Source organism: Mastigoproctus giganteus, chromosome 6, assembly GCF_048544385.1.
Source record: "Mastigoproctus giganteus isolate SK-2022 chromosome 6, ASM4854438v1, whole genome shotgun sequence".
Classification (NCBI taxonomy): Eukaryota; Metazoa; Arthropoda; class Arachnida; order Uropygi; family Thelyphonidae; genus Mastigoproctus; species Mastigoproctus giganteus.
This window is the reverse complement of record NC_143580.1, coordinates 174,074,934-174,094,842: the sequence shown is the minus strand read 5'-3', so window position 1 is coordinate 174,094,842 and position 19,909 is coordinate 174,074,934. Positions and strand designations below refer to the sequence as shown.

The 19,909-nt window shown below is 35.7% G+C and overlaps 1 protein-coding gene across 4 annotated transcripts in view; it reads right to left on the bottom strand.

Moving 5' to 3' along the window:
* Positions 1 to 19,909, bottom strand: part of Bili (FERM domain-containing protein 8 Bili) — a 304,472-nt gene that overhangs the window by 59,541 nt on the left and 225,022 nt on the right. For all 4 annotated transcript variants that reach the window (XM_090375504.1, XM_090375500.1, XM_090375501.1 and 1 more), the window contains one exon: positions 12,085 to 12,243. In XM_090375504.1, the coding sequence (XP_090231630.1) occupies positions 12,085 to 12,243 (159 nt within the window). The remainder of the gene's footprint in view (positions 1 to 12,084; positions 12,244 to 19,909) is intronic.

Genomic DNA, 19,909 nt, shown 5'->3' with positions numbered 1-19,909 from the left:
TTACGATACGGTCAGACATGAAATTCTCTGAGCATTGTAAACAGGTTGCAAGGAAGGCCCATGGTGTCCTATCGATGATCTATCAAACTTTTGCAAGTAGAGATAGGGACGTGATAATCCCATTATATAAGGCTTTTGTTAGACCACACCTGGAATACTGTGTTCAAGTATGGAGACCGCACCTAAAGAAACACATCGAGAAAGGGTGCAAAGGCGGGTAACTCGCCTGGTGAGATCAGCAAAAGGGCGTCCTTATGAAGAAAGACTTCGAATATGTGGGTTGTAGAGTTTGGAAACTAGACACCTTAGAGGAGATTTGATTGAGGTGTTTAAGGCTCTGAGAGGCATCAGTAAAATGAATGAGGACGAAATTTTCAAGATTATAAATGATGCTAGAACTAGGGGACATAAATTCAAGTCACGAGGGGAAATGTTTAGATTGGACTGCAGGAAGTTTTATTTTAGCCAGCGAGTTATAAATTATTGGAATAAGTTGCCTACATGGATGGTAGAGGCTGACAGTTTGGGGAAATTCAAAGGTCATCTGGATAGTATCTTCGGGTCAGGGAAGCGCATAGGATGATAGGTTTAATTTCCTTTTCTTTTATTAATTATTATTATTTATTTATTTTTTTATCATTGTTTTATTCGGGTTGTTTTTTTTTTTTTTTTTGGCTGGTGCAGCATAAGCCATAGGCTTTCTTGCACCATGCAGCCATTACTAATACAGGTCAGCAGCCCATGCCCCTTGTCATCTAAACAGCATTGCATGTGCTCTACTCTCTCGAGCTTGGAGCCATTCAAGCTCAGAGGAAGCCCGGGAGCGCTGAGGTTTCTAGAGTAATGTAATAATAAATTCTTGCCAATTATGGTGGCAAGAATTTATTATTACATTTTGACAATAGTGTTAAAAATGATTAAACAGCTGTATTCTATTATATATGTAAGAAGTTCAATTGCATTTGCTGCATTCCCAATTAAGAGGTGTAATGCTGGGGAGAGGAGCTATTTGCAAGATTATATGCATATAAGAGTCAGACTGTAAGTTAGCAATGACAGTGTTAAACATTAGGGAGTGGGCCTCCTGTTTGTATGGAAAGGTGTGTCAAGTGAGTATGACCAATCCCAGGGGCTCACATCTGGTGAGTATGGGCTTGGCATACTATCATTCCAATATATATATATTGGAATGATGATATCCAGCTCCGGGTCCTGAGCTGGATATCATCATTCTTCTCTTTCTTGGTGATTCCTTGCCACTTCTCTCTCTCTCTCTCTCTCTCTCTCTCTCTCAGGGTAACTCGGGAATTTTTTTTTGGCAGGTGCAGCATAAGCCTCAGGCTTCCTTGCACCATATGGCTAATAATAATAACATTTGCACTGCAAGGGTGACTTTTATTTCTACCAACTTTTGACTTTTGAAAATCTGGAGATCAGGTAAGTGTTATAAGTTAGGAGGAAAACAGGAGATAAAACAGGCAAAAAACAGATGTTTTTAGCAAAAAAGAAGTTCTTCCTAAGAAAACAGGGCATTTTTCATAAAAAGTAGGAAAAGCATATTTAAAATCCACACTTCATTAGAAATTAAATTTCACTGACAATATACAGATTTAAAATACAACTACAGGATTGTTTACCAGTATCAAAAATTAGTGTGTTTTGGATTTTTCTGTTTGGATTATCTGTAAGACATCACATAATTACGATTGCTTCAAGAAAGATACCATTGCAGATTTTGCCTTCTTCAGAATTGTCAAGTTTTGCTTATAACAATCGCACCAATGTTCAGACTTGGCCATCAAAAATTCACCAGAAAGAAATATGCGAATTCAGTTTTTTTTTTTTTTAAACCTGGTTGAATATTTTCTCACAGTCACCACTGCTATGTGCAATTGTTAAAATTCTCAGCTCACTTTTCAGTTCTCTGACTAAGAGCCACCATACATCAATTCTTTCTTCTTTCATAATAGTGTCTGGTAGGCTCACACTGAAATTTGAATAACTGTTACTGTAAATCATCTATTTCTTTACTTTCGATTATGCTAAGAAGTACTGGATTTTTTTTTTTTTTTTAATACAAAACTGATTAGTTTCGATTTGTTTCAAAAAACGTTTTCTCCAAATAGTGCTACTGGATGAAAAAATGGTTCGCCAAATGTGATTACATTTAAGTTAAAAGTTAAACAATTAACTTACTTCCGAAAGCTCAGTTGGACAACTTCTATCTATGAATTTTGTTTAGAGCCAGCAGACTTTCAACTGACATAAGGAAACAAGCTTTGCTCTTAGGATTTCAAAACAGAAAGTCAGCTAGCCACCAAACTAAGTCCACAATTTACTAAATTTATTCATATGGTCATACAGCTATTGCTATGAGAGTTAAATATTTGAAGTTGTTGGAGTTGTAACCAGGGCATTTTTCCTACTGGAAACTGCTGGAACAGCATTCCGGAAGGTAAAAAGAAATAAAAGTTATCTATCATTACTAATTCCATTGGAGGATAGTTAAGCTAGAGGAAAATCTTGACTTTGTGACTCATCTCTTGAAGTGTTCAACAATCACAACGCTTAATTAATAATCAAAATGCTTCGTAAAACCATGGCTTATTCAGGACCATCATGCAACCATAGATACAAACAGTAAAAAAAAAGAAATTGTGGAAATCTTTATAAAAACATTTTGAATAATAAATAAATAATACCTATTAAATTAGTTTTATTAATTACTTTTGTCCAATTTACTATACATTTGTAATTAACACATGACACCATTTTTTTAAAAGTTTCGATTATTTTCTCGCCGGGGAACAAGAACATGTACTGTTTATGAGTATTAGTAAAATAATAAGAGGAGTTTACCTCAATATAGTACGTAGAACACTTCTGTATGATACCCTCCAGAAATTAAAACGGAAAAAACGAAAAAAATCAACAACTTACCGGTACATTAGAGTAAAATATAAATAATTAAATAATCAATTTAACACAATTCAAATCAATTTAAAACAATTAAAAATCAAATTAACGCAATTAAAAGAATCTAACGAAAATCGTTTTGAATATTTTCGTCAGATTCTTTTAATTGCGTTAATCTGATTTTTAATTGTTTTAAATTGATTTGAATTGTGTTAAATTGATTATTTAATTATTTATATTTTACTCTAATGTACCGGTAAGTTGTCGATTTTTTCGTTTTTTCCGTTTTAATTTCTGGACGGAATCATACGGAAGTGTTCTACGTACTATATTGAGGTAAACTCCTCTTATTATTTTACTAATATTATTATCAACGTAGAACATATGAGTATTACAGCTCTGATTCATACTATCTGTTTATGAGTATATGAGATATTATTGAAGTATTAAATAACTGAAAATGTGACTTTATTAAACACATTGAAGCAAAGAAATCAGAGTGCAAGGCAAGCAGCAAAATTAAAAAGCAGCCAAAATGATAAAATAATTTTTTCTTTGAAATCTCAGAAAAAAAAAAAAAAAAAAAAAAATCATTCAAAACTTAACTGTTGAAGACATTGTAAAAACCCAAAAATTTGAAAATTTGCTCATTTGGCACCATGATTTTGTAAAAATTTTCCCAAGGGAGGGATTCCCAGACCCTCCCTCTTTTCTAGGGGACTTCTCATTTTACATAAAAAAGTTTACATTTTACAAAAAAAAAAGCCCTGATTGTAACATTTTACTGGATCATATTAAATCATTTTATTTTTTATTACTTGTTTGTCATGTCAACTTGTTTTGATATTCAACATATTCTTTGGGAATGGGGACAGAAGAAGTTTATCAAATTCTAACCAAGAGCTAAATGATTTTGTGATAACGAAGAAAGTGGAAGAGAAATTGTTGAAGCTAAACATAAAAAAGGCACTTGGGATGGATCGGAGCTATACAATTATATTAAGGGAGGCAACAAAGGAGGTAAGTAAACCATCAACCATAATTATGAGAGCACCTTTGGATTCAAGGGAGGTCCCCTGTGGACCGGACAAGGGCAAATGTATCCGCAATTCAGAAAGAGGGATCAAAAGGTGATAGGAGTAATTACAGACCTGTTAGTTTAACTTCTATTCCAGAGAAAATAATGGAGTTACTGGTTAAAGAAGTAATGCAGGACCATCTAGACAGGAGTGCAGTTATATTGCAGTCACAGTATGGATTTGTTAATGGGCAAGCTTGTCTTGTGATTGGATACTATGGCAGAGTAACAAAGGAACTGGATGCCAAAAATAATTATATTATAGCCTTGGGATTTCAGAAAAGCATTTGATACCATTGCTCATAAAAGACTGCTGTATAAATTGGAACAGTGTGGCATTAAATGCATGTTACTGTACTTGATAAAAGGATGGTTGTGTAGGAGACAGTGAGTGGTTATTAATGAGCACTGCTCTTCACAGACTAATGTTATTAGTGGAGTCCCTCAGTTTAACTGCTGGACCCATTGTTTTTTTTTTTTTTTTCTATATTTATTAATGATATTGATGAAGGTATATCAGGCTTAATGTCTCAGTTTGTAGATGATAGAAAGGTTGACAGAGCAGTTAATGATAGCAACCAAGGGATGTTATCAGATAAATTAGGCAGATGGGCTGAGAAATGGCACTTGTAGTTTAACACTAACCCCAGATTAATGTACCAACTGTGTGGCATTAAACTCACGTTAGTGGAAAATGAAAAAATCCTGGGGTAACTGTAGAGTCAGATATGAAGCAGTGCAGACAGGCTGCCAGGACAGCTCATGGGGTTTTGTCAATAAAATAAAGGAATTTTGGTAACAGGGAAAAGGAGGTGATAATCTGATTGTAGAGGGCAATGGTTAGGCTGAATCTTAAGTACTGCTTACAGGTCTGGAGGCCTCATTTTAGGAAGGATGTGGATCTGCTAGAACAAGTGCAGAGAAGGGTAAGGATATCGGTGAGGGGGAACAAAAGTGTGCTCTTACCAAGAAAACTTCAGTTCTGCAAATTTTACTGTCCTGAGACTAGGCTCCTGCAAGGTGATGTGATTGAGGTGGTTAAGGCTTTGAATGGACTGAGTAAACTAAATACCGATGACATTCTTTCTCTTGTGTAGACTACACGCATGAGGTGGACAAATTCAGACTGAGAAAGAATGACTGCCGACTAGATGTGTGTGGAAGGTTGCCTCTGTTCAGTGGGTAGTTGATTGATGGAACAAACTTCCATCTATTGTTGTGGAACTGGGTAATTTGAATAAATTCAAGGAAAAACTAGATAAACTGTTAGAAGGGAGCAAGTTTTTTCTATAAGGTTTTTTTCTATAACTTTCTATAAGGTTATTTTCTTGCATCATTTGGCACTACTAATACTAAAAACTATATTATTATTATAGCAAGGCAGATAAGTCATCAAATAAAGTCGAAAAAGATGGATTCTCCATTGTAAACTGGGAAAGCTGGCAGCTACACTCTTGTCTGGTTAGTCCGGGGGTCCCCAAACTACAGTCCATGGATATTTCAATTAGATCATAAAAATTAATGTTCATATTAGATCACAATAAAATTTATGAAACACACATTTTAAGATTATTTTAACATTCGTCGGTTGATTAATAGTGTTGACGCCTCTGTGTTGTCAGCTTAGTCTTGTTAGATATTAATTCTGTTATTTCCACTCAAAGCTATTTTTTGAAACATCGTTAAAATAATCCGTTAATCTTGATTCTGTCATTAAATAGCAATAGGCATTAGAGACAGTAATTAGAGATTTCCTAATCTCTAATTACTGTCTAATTACTCTGAACATCACAGTTGGTGTGCAGGCTGGCAAGCCTGCACACCAACTGTGATGTTCAGAGTATTAGAGCAAAGGCCACCCTAGGCTTCCACTACACAAGAATCCCGGATTCAGGATAAAACCTGGAACCAGCAGCATGGTCTGATGACTTGTATCGGTAAGATCCTGAACCAGCCTGCACACGAACCTTGATGTTCAGAGTATGGGAGCAAAGGTCACCCCTGGCTTCTACTATACAAGAACCCCAGATCCAGGATAAAAACATGAACACTATCCTATTGGTTAATGGAGTTAATTGCTCTACTATAAATTAACTGCTCACAGCCTATATGCACATAAAGTTTCTGGTAGCAACGGCAAGAGGAGGCTGTCGGCAGGTATGAATTTAATCTCTTTGTATTATCTTACATTTCCTGTTTTCTATTTAACAGCAATTCAAAACTTAATACGTTGAAATTGCAATTTTCAAATTGTAATATTGGTAAATTGCAATTGTATTATTGGTAATGGTAACTGTAATATCCTAAAATATTCAAATTTATAGCCCTTTCTGTTCTCCCCACAGCATGGTCTGATGATAGTATTGGTAAGATACCTGAAACGTCACCTTATATTATAATAATGTAGTTTATTAGGCAAACAGTCTAATAAATTATATTATTAATTTCACGTGATATAAGGGTGACATGAATATAATAATAATAATAATAACCTTTTTTTATAATTTATTTCATAAAATTTTAAGACATGTCAGTGCTTACTTACTTCAATATTCATGGGTATTTTTATTCCAGTGACCCCATAAAAACCATGTCAAAGTTGATGTCAAAAAAAAAAAAGAAAAGTTGATGAGTGTCGTGTTTTTAATGAGCGATGACCAATTAATTACTTTTTTGCACTGCTCAATGATACTTGCACTCGTCTTATTTACAATGAAGCCTTGTCGGTGTTCAAGGAATATAATGTGAAACGTTACTACACCACAAAACATGCCTCAAATTACAATAAATTTCAAGGAGCTTTGCAGCAGAAAAAACTCCAAGAACTAACCCAAATTTTTCAAAGCCAACAACAGAAGGTTAGAACTTTTACTGATCAAAATTTATCTGGAGTTAGAGCTAGTTTTCGAGCCTCCCAAATCATTGCCGAAGATGGAAGGGCCTTTACGGATAGAGAATTTGTAAAACGAATTTGTTTGGCAATTGCAGAAGTATGTCCTGAGAAAGTAAGAATTTTGCGTCTGTAAGTTTCATCAACTGTAAGTCTTCATCAACTGTAATGAGCAGAATTGAAGATTTAGGAGCCAATGTTCAAAATCAACTCACAGAAAAAGTTTGTGAATTCACACATTTTTCAACAGCAATTGATGAGAGTGAAGATACAGTTCAATTGTTAATTTATATCTGAGGTGTAAATCAAAATTTTGCAGTAACTGAAGAGCTAGTTGCATTAAATAGCTTGAAAGATACAACAACAGGTGAAAATATATTTTTGAGTGTGTCAGATGCAATTGACAGCCTCAAATTGAATTGGGATTTGCTATCAGTGGTTATGACGGATGGCGCTAAAAATATGGTCAGTAATAAAATTGGGTTCATGGGTCAGCTTCATGAATATCTCGAGAGTAAAAATATAAAAAAAACCAATGGAATTTCATTGTATAATTCACCAGCAGTCTTTGTGCAGAAAAGTTTTGGCCGTAGATTCAGCCATGTCAGCTGTTAATATCAACAGTAAATTTTATTCGCAAGACTGGTCTGGATCATTGGCAATTCAAAATTTTCTTGAAACTATTGAGGCTGAATATGGTGATTTGTTGTACCACACTGAAGTATGATGGTTGAGTTGCGGTAATGTGTTGAAGCGATTTTTTGAACTTAGGATCAAAATAGATCTATTTATGAACGAAAAATTGAAACCTGTTCTGGAACTATTAGATCTCAAATGGTTATGGAACCTTTCCTTTTTAACAGATATATGTGAATTTTCTTAATGTGAAACTACAAGGACAAGACAAACTTGTCAATGAATCGTATTATAATGTCAAAGCATTTGAAACAAAACTGGAGTTACTTAAAAGTCAACTACTTTGAATAATTTTTCACATTTTCCATGTTGCGATAATTTATCTAAAAATATGCCTAGTTGTAATTTTTCCACTGAAAATTTTGTTCAAAATGTTAGTTTGTTGCAGGAAAATTTTGCAGATAGATTTTCTGATTTTAAAAATAATTCAAAGGTGTTTGAACTTTTCCAAAATCCATTTGACATACCTGTCAACAATGTTGATGAGAATTTACAATTAGAGTTGGTAGATCTTCAATCTAATGATGCACGGGAGACAATATTTAAAAATGAAAATCTAATTCAATTTTATTCAACATTATCTGAGTCAGATTATCCAAAAATTAAAAATTTTGAAAGAAAGGTTATATCAATTTTCGGAAGTACATGTATATGTGAGCAGACCTTTTCAAAAATGAAATACAGGCATACCTCGGTTAACGTTACCTCTGATAACGAAGCTTCGATATAACGAAGTCCGCAATTTCAAGCCCCATTTAACATAAAAAAAAATATTCCAGTTTAATCACCTGAAATCTAAACAAACTGAAGAAATTACGGAAACCTTTGGGGCTTCTCGTGGTTGGTTCGAGAAATTTAAAAAACGGGCCAGGATTCATAGTGTAAAATTAACAGAAGCTGCAAATAAGTTTCCAGAAAAACTAAAGGAAATAATTGAACGTGAAAATTTTCCACCAAATTTGGTGTTCAGTGTTGACGAAAGCGGTTTGTTCTGGAAATGGCTACCAACAAAAAGCTTCATTTCTATTGAAGAAAAATCAGCTGCTGGGTTCAAAGCAGCCAAAGACCGTTTAACGTTACTCTTTGGATCAAATGCCTCTGGCGATTATAAATTAAAATTGTTATTAGTTTACCATTCAGAAAATCCGAGGGCGTTAAAAGGTAACATAAAAATGAATTTACCTGTAATATGGAAAGCAAATAGAAAAGCGTGGGTTACCAAGGAGTTATTTACTGATTGGTTTGTTAACCACTTTTGTCCTGAAGTAAAACGGTATTGTCAAAAAAACAACTTTGAAGAAAAAGCTCTTTTGTTGTTAGACAATGCTCCGGGACATCCTACTGATCTTAACACGTTGGACACATGCATTCCTGTCAAAGTTGTGTTTCTTCCAGCAAACACAACTTCCCTGATTCAACCATTGGATCAGGGAATAATAGCATCATTTAAAGCTTATTATCTGCATCGAACATTAAGCAATTTAACTGAACTAGAGGATAAAGAGGAAATGACAGTTAAAACTTTTTGGAAAAACTACACCATTAAAAATGCAATTGAAAACATTGATAGTTCTTGGAAAGAAGTCACTAAGAAATGCTTAAATGGAGTTTGGTGCAAAATATGGCCAGAAGTTGTACTAGAAGAAGAAAATAACATCCAAGAAATTAGAAATGAAGTTATCCAGATGGCTCAATCACTAGGTTTCGAAAATGTCGATGAAGAGGATGTTAGAAATTTATTGAATGCAGAAGATGATGGTTTTTCAGTGGAAGATTTAGAAAACTTTGTTAGCAACGAAGACAAAGATAATGAAGACGAAGTTAAAGAAGTTCCTGCCGAAAAAGTGTTAACCAAAGATTTAAAAATGTGCTTAAATGACATTGAAAACGTTTTAAATTTTTTTAGTGAAAATGATCCTGATTTAGGAAGAAGTTTTATTGTTAAGCGATCAGTGTTAAATGCAATAACTCCTATAGGCAATTGTTAAATGAAAGAGAAAAAAAGCATAAGCAATCAACTTTAGACTCATATTTTAAAATGTGATTTCACTTTGTATGTAAGTTGACTGTTTATTTAATAAAACTTTTCTTTGTTCGAAAAAAAAGCTTTTCATTTTCTTTACGTAGGAACGTATCCCTATTCCGGCCATAGTATTTTTACCTCTGAAAACGAAGTTTCGCTTAACGAAGTAATTTCGTGGAACGCATCCTATTCGTTATTCGAGGTATGCCTGTATATAAAATCAAAAATAAGATCACGTCTAACCGACCTGCATTTACATGACTTTTTAAGAATTGGAACTAGTACTTTAAAACCTGATATTACGAAAATTAGTTGCACTCTACAACCACATTCATTGCATTTATTATAATTTTGTTGTATTACTAACTGCATTTTTGTGATTAGTACAATGAATAAGTAATAATTAAAATTTTATATAAACAAACTGGTATATTTTATATTACATATCCATAGATTTATTTTTGAATCTGTAAATATAGGTAGGTATAGAAATTTTTTTCTCTGCTTAGCATTAAAGTTATGCAGTTTCAGTAATTAGGAATTTTCTCCGGCCCACCAAATATTCCAAAAATTCATATGTGGCCTGCTTCTCCAAAAGTTTGGAACCCCTGGTTTAGTCAAAAGAACAGAGAACAGTTTTATAAAGGGAAAATCTTCTTTAATTAGTCTGATGAACTATTATCAATCTCTTGTGAGAGACACCAATATAAGTTGGGACATACTGGGATTATGGGTAAGATCTTTAGATTAATTAATTTATTGCTACAGAGCAGGGAGGCAGCAAAGGATTGCAATTAATAGATACTCTTTAGAAGTAGGAGCCCTCAGTTATCGGTGTTGCAACTGCTTCTGTTTCTGATTTTCTTAAATGATATTGACAAAGAGATAATACAGAGTATGGTATCAAAATCTACAGGTGACATGAGATCAAGAGGGGAAAGAGTTAATGACAAGCACCAAGAAGCAGCTCCTTCAGGATAACTTTTGCAGGCTTCAGGAACAGACAGACAAATAAGTGGCAATTACATTTTAATGCTGCAAAATGCAAAGTGTTACATTTGGTAAATAACAATCCTAAAACAACTTATATACCTATAGTGGTGTATTAAAAGAACAAACAGATTTGGGGGTTTACGATCTGGCAGACATGAAATTCCTCATGCAGTGCAGACAGCAAGGAGGGCTAATAGTGTCTTATTAATGATTTATCAAATATTTGCAAGGTGCATTAAAGTTATAAGGTCTCCAAATTTATTTCTCATAAAATACACAAGATTCAAAAATGAAACATAAGTCATTTTTCACCATAATCTTCTAGAAGGAACAAACAATTTTCACATTTTCTTCCAAGCTGTGAAGTCTGCTGTGGCTTGTTTGGAAGTAAGTTTAGCCCACTGGTAAATAGTTGAAACAGCTGCTTGTCAGCTAGGGAAGTTCTATCACGAATAGCATCCTTCTTCTCCTAGACAGAAACACTGCATTGCACTGTTCAATCCAGAAACCAAACATCGGTCTGCCCAATGGAAACAAACTGAGCCACAGCCAGCTAGAGTTACACATTGCTGCAAGTGCAGAGAAAATGATGGTTGCTGTCTTCTGGGATAGAGTGTTCACACTTTGTTCCCATTCTCAAGGACAGTGCAGTGACAGGAAACTTATATGAAGAGAAAATTTTCATCTAGCATTAATGTCTGCACAAACTGAATCACATCTGATTCCATCAGGAAAATTCTCTGTCCCATTGTGCTGCTATAATGCAAAATTATTTTTGATGAGAGTGAAGATACAAGACATACAGTTCAATTGTTAACTGTATGTCTTGAATAAAACTGAAGCTATCCCACGTCCTCCGTACTTGTCTGACCTTGCACCTAGTGACATTTAGTTGTTTCCAATGATGAAGTATGCTTTTTATAGTAGAACTTTTCCTAGCTGCTTCAGCCATTCACCAGTGGGCTAAACATACCTTCACAGCTTGGAAGAAAAGATGTGAAAAATGTGCATTCCTTCTAGATTATGTCTAAAAATGACTTATGTCTTATTTCTGCATCTTGTGCATTTTATAAGAAATAAATGTGGAGACCTTATAACTTTAACGTACCTTATATAAATTTATATTGAATATTCATACTGTGTCCACGAAAATGGACTATACCTTAAAAAAAAAAAAAAACTCACTGAGCACCTTAAAACAAGGGGGCAGGGTTATAGACCAGATTGTTGGAAATTCTCCTTTAGTTAATCAGTTCCTATTCATTGGAATAAGTTGCTTCCATTTGTATCTGAGGCTAACAGATTGGAGAAATTTGATGGCCAGTTGAACCAGTATTTACAGGGAAACTACAGGTATATATATATATATATTTTTTTTTTTTTTTTGGTCTGGTCAAATGCTTAGCTTCTTTGCACCATATTCATATTGCTAATATTAACACTAATCTGTCTTCTGATTCATCGTTAGCTATTTTCTATGTCACGTACCTGTTTTGAAAATATCTGCAAAACTTTTGATTCCCTTCCAACCTTTCCTGGCACCTGAAATTGCAAAAAGAGACAAGGCAAACAGTCTGGATTCTGAAAATGGGCAGGAGAAGCATAATCCCAGGACAGTTTCTCATATCGAAGAGTCAAAAGAACAGACTGAAAAACAAATGGATTAAATAAATAAATAAATAATAATTCAATAGGTAGGAGAAATAACATTAGTTTGTATTGTACATGTAAGGCAATAGCCTCACAGGTAACTATAACTGTAATAAAAATATAAATGCACAAAGCATAATAGGATGTGAGCTGAATTAAGTATAAAATATCAGTGTAAACACACCATAGTTGGCTCATAAAAATAAACTACAATCGTAGTGTAAAGGCATTGATCTAATTGTACCTCATATTGTGAAGGTAGTCACAATATGAGATACAATTAGATCACAATAGATACTAATAGAGAAGACTATTGTTTCTGGTTGTTACTGGTGACAACTGAGAATAAGTAACAATAGTCTTCTCTATTAGTGAACTGTTACTTATTTGAGGTAGAGCAATACATGGTAACTTGTTGTGAAGGTAGTCACAATATGAGATACAATTAGATCGATGTCTTTACACTATGAATGTAGTTTATTTTTATGAGCTAACTATGGTGTATTTACACTGATATTTTATGGTAACTATAACCAAACGAAGTTTGCTATGAAGGTTTTTCTTCCACAAGATGAGAATCGGATCAATCTTATATTGTGCATCAATCTCATATTGTGGGGGAACTTTACCACGAGTTACCTCAATATTGTGGCAACTCAGGGGAAACTAATGAGCTATAGAATAATATTCTACATTTCTCACAGTATGAGGCTTTTGCCCTAAATTTATTTAAATTTTAAGTTATAAATTTACAAATAGGGTACAAACAAAACATTTCACATTTATAAATATAAAATGGAATTGAAACTTTAAATGGAAAGTGGTCAAAAACACTAACAATCATAACACCAAAAGTATCAAAACTCACAACATGTAACTAGTGTATTACCTGTCATATAATGATGGGAAATATAAATCTGCCGTTATGGATAAATTTATAAATTCTTATAAATTCCTTCTGAAACTTAACTGTCATGAAGTATAAACAGAAAATTTATTTTTAAATGTTTTTTTCAGGAGGGGGTACAAAATTCCATTATTTTTCATACTCTCCTTACAGATTCTGCATCACACAATCCATTATATTCACTGCAAAGAGAAATGACATAGTTGCTATTGTAGGGTTTAATGCTTTATCAGAAATTTCTACATCCAGAATTGGCTTGGATGCTACAATCAATAAAGTCTTTATTCTCTGGTTAGTCACTATTTCCTTTCCTTCTGGTATTCGTCATTCTCTTCCATTTACGCTCTGAAATCATAAATTACACTGAAAAGGAAAACTGAATAAATAAACAAAAAAAAAAAAAAAAAGGTACTAAACTGCAATTTGTACTATATTCACAATAAAATCATTTCAATCTATTATGTAGGGAACTACTGTAATTAACTATGCCACATACCACAAGCAGTCATTCATAAACTGCAACACACTTTTCCAATGCTGCATACTATGACATCATAGCATGACTTGACACTGATAGGTCAATGTGTTAGCAAGTTCATATTATTACAAAGTTTCCACAGTGGCAACTTCACAGAATAATATATAGAAATATATGGATATTTATGATATTAAAGTTGTTAACAGGAGAGATTGCTTCTACAGGGATGGGATACACTTAAATAGAAAGGGTGCAAGAATATTTGCTGATGCTATCGAGGCAGTGTTAGGTGGGTCGGAAAACTGCTAGCTTGGGGGGAGACAAAGACCAATAGATTGACAGTAGCCACTGGCAGAGGTGAAAGAGATTCTTGCACTGCTTCTATTAGAATGAGCAGAAGCCTGAAAAACAAGATGCATGGTATTTCAGAGACTGCTGGGAGCCATTGCGGTACAAGTAAATACATGGGTTGTGTTAGGGTAGCTAAGATTAGAAACAGGTGCAGGTATACTTGCGTGTACACCAATGCTAGGAGTTCAGTAAATAAATTTGATGAATTTGAGGTATTGCTCAAAACATCAAAGGCAGATATTGTTGGGATATCAGAGACGTGGTGTCACACAGATATAAGGGATGCAGAACTGCAATTTGGGGAGTACAATGTCTACAGAAAGGATAGACAGGATAGGAAGGGGGGAGGGGTTATGCTATTATTTAAGAAACACATAAAAACCAAGGAAGTGAAGCCAGTCGACATCGCTGGACAGTGCAGTGTTGAGTCAGTTTGGTGTGACATAAGCATTGGGAGATCAAAATTGAGAGTAGGAGTGTGCTATAGGCCTAATGACTCTGATGAGTATAATAAGGAATTGTACAGGGAAATAGAGTGGGCCAGTAAATCAGAGAGTCTTATAATGGGAGATTTTAATTTCCCAGATATTGACTGGAATTTGGGGGCTCATTACTCACACACTAGCAGGGCTTTTGTGGATTTATTGGATGATTGTTTTCTACATCAGCATGTTCGGGAGGCAACTAGAGGGAGTAATACTCTTGATTTGATTATCAGCAGTGATTCTTCATGCATTAAGAATCTGCAGATAAATGAACCACTAGGTGGCAGTGATCACAGTGTGCTGAAGTGGGATTTACTGAAAGAGGTAACTACCATTAGGGGTAAAGGGAAGGGTTATTGCTTCCGTAAAGGCGACTACAATGGACTGAGACAGTATTTAAATTCTATACGGTGGGACCAACTGATGATGTTACCAACAGCAAATTCAAAATGGGAAGCATTCAAAGAACTTATCTTGGAAGCTACTAGGCTTTACATACCAACTAAGAAATATTGTTCAAGGTTTAGGCCAAAATGGATGTCAGATGAACTAATGAGGCATATGGCAGAGAAGAAAAATGCATGGGATACTTACAAATTAACACATGACACAGAAGCCTATGATAGATACAAGTTGATATGCAACCAAGTTACAAAGGAGGTTAGGCAGGCGAAGGCAGATTACGAGAAGTCCTTGGCAAGGGATGCAAAGAAAAACAGCAAAGAGTTCTTTACTTATGTAAACTCTAGAAGGAAGGGGATGAATCAGATTGGTCCACTTGATATTGATGGGTCAACTGTTGATGATCCTGCTCAGGTAGCTAACAAACTAAATGAATATTTTGCATCGACATTCACACATGAGGAGTTATTCAGCAAGGGGAATGCCAGAGGTGTATTCAACTCTAGCAGTAAGCTACAGAATCTTGAAATAACTGGGAGTAAAGTGGAGGAGAAACTGTTGAAGATAAACACAAGAAAGGCACCCGGGGTGGATGGGATCTATCCAGTTATATTAAAGGAGGCAGCAAAGGAAGTAAGCAAACCCTTGGCCATAGTTATGAGAGCTTCCTTGGACTCAGGAGAGGTACCCATGGACTGGAAATGTGCAAATGTGACCCCAATTCACAAAGGAGGATCAAAGGCTGAAACAAGTAATTATAGACCTGTGAGCTTAACTTCTGTTCCAGGAAAATTAATGGAGGCACTGGTTAAAGAAGCACTGCAGGATCATTTAGACAAGACTTCAGTTATAGCTCAGACACAGCATGGTTTTGTTAAGGGGAAGTCTTGCCTGACCAACTTGATTGGATACTATGATGCAGTCACAAAAGAGCTGGATGCAGGGAATAACTTTGATATTATATACTTGGATCTTAGAAAGGCTTTTGATACTGTTGTACATGGAAGACTGCTGCACAAGTTGGAGCAGTGTGGCATTGGAGGCAAATTGCTGCTATGGATAAAGGGGTGGTTGAGGGGGAGAAGACAGAGAGTGGTAATCAATGGACACTGCTCATCGTGGACTAATGTTATTAGTGGAGTCCCTCAGGGTTCAGTGTTGGGTCCATTATTGTTTTCTGTATTTATAAATGATATTGATGATGGTATATCAAGCTTAATGTCCAAGTTTGCAGAAGATACGAAGGTTGGCAGGGTTGTCAAGGACACTGCTGACACTATGCTGCTGCAACAGGATCTGGAAAGGTTGAGCAGATGGGCTGAGAGGTGGCAAATGAAGTTTAACATTGACAAATGTAAAGTACTACACATGGGAAACAGCAACCCCAGAGCAACGTATCAACTCTGTGGTACTACACTGACAGTGGTAGAGAATGAAAGGGACTTGGGGGTGATTGTGCAGGCAGATATGAAGTTCTCTGAGCAGTGCAGACGGGCTGCAAGAGTAGCTCATGGAGTATTGTCAATGATATACAGGAATTTTTCCAGCAGGGATAAGGAGGTGATTATTCCATTGTATAAGGCAATGGTTAGGCCACACCTAGAGTACTGTATACAGGTCTGGAGGCCTCATTTCAAGAAGGATGTAGAGCTGCTGGAACGAGTACAGAGAAGGGCAACAAGATTAGTGAATGGAACAAAGGGGTGCTCTTACGAAGAAAGGCTTAAGTTTTGCAAATTACAGTGTCTGGAGACTAGGCACCAGCGAGGTGATCTGATAGAGGTGTATAAAGCCTTGAATGGTTTAAGCATGCTCAATGCTGATGGGATTCTTCCTCTAGCTCAGAAAAATCACCTGAGAGGGCATAAATTCAAATTGAGGAAAGACAGATGTAGGATAGACGTGCGGAAATTTGCCTTTAGCCAGCGGGTGGTTGGTTGGTGGAACAGACTGCCATCCCTTGTGGTGGAGGTTGATAGCCTAAATAAGTTTAAGGCTCAGCTGGACAGGTATTTTGAACGAACAGAGGGGTGAAGTGGAAGTGGGTTTTTTTTTTTTTTTTTTTTTGGCTGATGCTGCATAAGCTTGCTTTCTTGCATCAAATGCCTCTACTAATGCTAATGCTAAAGTTGAAAGAGAATTCAACAAAATTCTACAGAAGAATTATTTGTTCTTATTAGCTTTAGTAGAGGCATATGATGCAAGAAAGCAAGCTTATACAGCATCAGCCACAAAAAAAAAAAAAAAAAAAAAATTCCCATTTCACTCATCCATTCGTTCTAAACGTTTGTCTAGTTCTGCTTTGAATTTATTTAAGCTATCAACTTCCACAACAACAGATGGAAGTTTGTTCCAGCAATCAAGCAAAATTTCTGCACATCTAATTGACAACTCTCTTTCCTCAATTTCAGTTTATGCCCCCTCAGGTTTGTAATCTGAGCGAGAGGAAGAATCTCATCAGCACCAGCCTGCTCAATCCATTCGAGGCCTTATATACCTCAATCAGCTCGCCTTGCAGGTACCTAGTCTCCAGATGCTGCAATTTGCAGAACTTAAGCTTTTCTTCGTAAGAGCACTCCCTTGAGAGGAACAAAGGGGTGCTCCTATGAAGAAAGGCTTACATTCTGCAAATTGCAGCGTCTGGCAACTATTATGAAATTATACAAATTTTTGAATTATAAATGATGCTGCCACATATTAATAGTAGTAGAATATGATGCAAGAAAGCAATAAAAAAACCTTATCTGTATATCCTTTTTAAAAATTTATTCAAAGTATACACTACCACAAGATGGAAGTTTGTTCCAACAACAATTACTCTAGATCAGTGTTTCTCAAACTTTTTTTTTTTTTTTTTGTTCACGGCATAGTATTCTTTCCGTGAGGAGTCATGGCACACTGAACATTTAAGTTGGCAACAATATGGGGAATTGGGAGGCTCGTGCACACAGTTTCCCTTCAATAAGAACTGCTGTTTTTGTTGAGTTTTTTGGTGCATATATGTTTTATGCTTGTTCTGGCAAGTTTTGTTTATTTACAGGCAACCCTTTCACCAATATGATGCCTGACAAACCTCATATTTCCAAGTGTTTAATGTGATGCTTTCTGGGAATTAAAGTTACTATAAATAAATGACTACTTTCTGCTTGTATCACATAAGCTATCAGATAGCTGGGTATGAGGTTATTACTGTGTTGGCCAAGATTTTTGCAGCTCGGGCAAATGCTAAGTTTTTATATATATTTAGTCATTTTATTGACTTAATTGTGTTGGCCAACACAGTAATAACCTCATACTCTAAATTCAAATAAATGTGATTTATTTGAATTTAGAGAGCAATTGTGAAAGTTAATACTTATTGTCAGTAGATCTTACCGTTTGTAACTTGCTGCCATTGTTATATGATACGGAAGAGTGTAACTTAAATCCCGAACTTCATAGTGTAAGATTTAATGTAAAACTAAATAGCGAAATACGTAGCACTCTATTAGAAATCTGTTACTTTAGTATAGTATTATCGATTAATCAGTAAAATTTATTAATCTTATTAAATTTCACTGTTAATTAAATTATACTTAAAAGAAATCATGACTCAGACTAAAATAGCCAGAGTGCTGTGGCTCGTAGGAGAACCAAAGGGGGCGATTCTCCAACGCATCACAATCTAAAAATATGTGCAAAATGTGAAATGTTTGCAGACCTGTCTAGAACAGGACATGATCTAGCAAAGGAGGATGTCTTTGTGTATGCAAAGTGTGCAGAGACTATGAAGAAATCAGGTGCCAACTCAGCGTTCTGATAGGTGTCTATCAGAGTTTGAGGTGAATTAATATGAGGGGGCCCATCAAGCTCTCAGCTGCCCAACTCAATACCAGAGCTCACTCTTGTGCATTAGGCAACACAGCAGCAATCTCCAAGGCAGAATGTGCTGCCCCACAGGAGGTAGTTATTGTTGGTGACTCTATTGTCAGGGAGACGGGGAATATAATACTATGTAAAAGGGATAGGTGAAGCAGGACCATGGTATATCTGCCAGGTGTGAAAGTTGATGACGTTGAACAGCAGATATCATCTTTTAAGGGCACAAAAGGTGATATTGTTGTACACATTGGCACTAATGACCTTAAGAGTAAGAGATCTGAGATTTACTTAACAAGTACAGGTCAATGCTGAAAAACAGTCACGCGTTAGGGTTAAATTTGAAAGTGTCTGCAATTCTGCCCAGGCACGAGAGGAGGGAGTATATGATGAGAGCCTTGTCAATCAATTCAGCCCTGGAGAGATTGTGCAAAGCTCATGGGGTAAAATATTTTTCAGCATGGTCTGTGCTTGCTAACAGGAGAGACTGGTTCTACAGGGATGTGATACATTTAAATAGAAAGGGTGCAAGAATACTTGCTGATGCTATCGAGGAAGTGTTAGATGGGTCGTAAAACTGCTAGCATGGGGAGAATCACAGACTAAAACATTAAAAATAACTGCAGGCTGAGGCGAAAATGTGATTCTTGTGCTGCATCTATTGTAATGAGCAGCAGCCTAGAGAGCAAATTGCTGGGGATTTCAAGAGCGGCTGGGAGTCATCATGGAACAAGTAAATACATGGGCTGTGTTTTAAGGTAACTAAGAGTAAGAACAGGTGCATGTATACTTGCATGTACACCAATGCTACAAGTATAATAAATAAATTTGATGAATTTGAAGTGCTGGTCAAGACATTAAAGGCATAATATAATTGGGATATCATAGACATGGTGTCACACAGATATAAGCAGAGCAGAATTGGAATTTTGGAGTACAATGGGAGTACAATGTGTACAGAAAGGATAGACAGGGTAGGAAGGGAGGAGGGGTTATGCTGTTAGTTAAGAAACAAAATCTAAGGGAGTGCATCCAGTTGACATGGGTGGACAGTGCAATGTTGAGTCTGACTGGGAAAGGGAAAATGAGAGTAGGAGTGTGTTAGAGGCCTAATGACTAATGAGTACAATAAAAAGTTGTGCAGAGAAATACAGTGTCTTGTACTGGGGGATTTTAACTTTC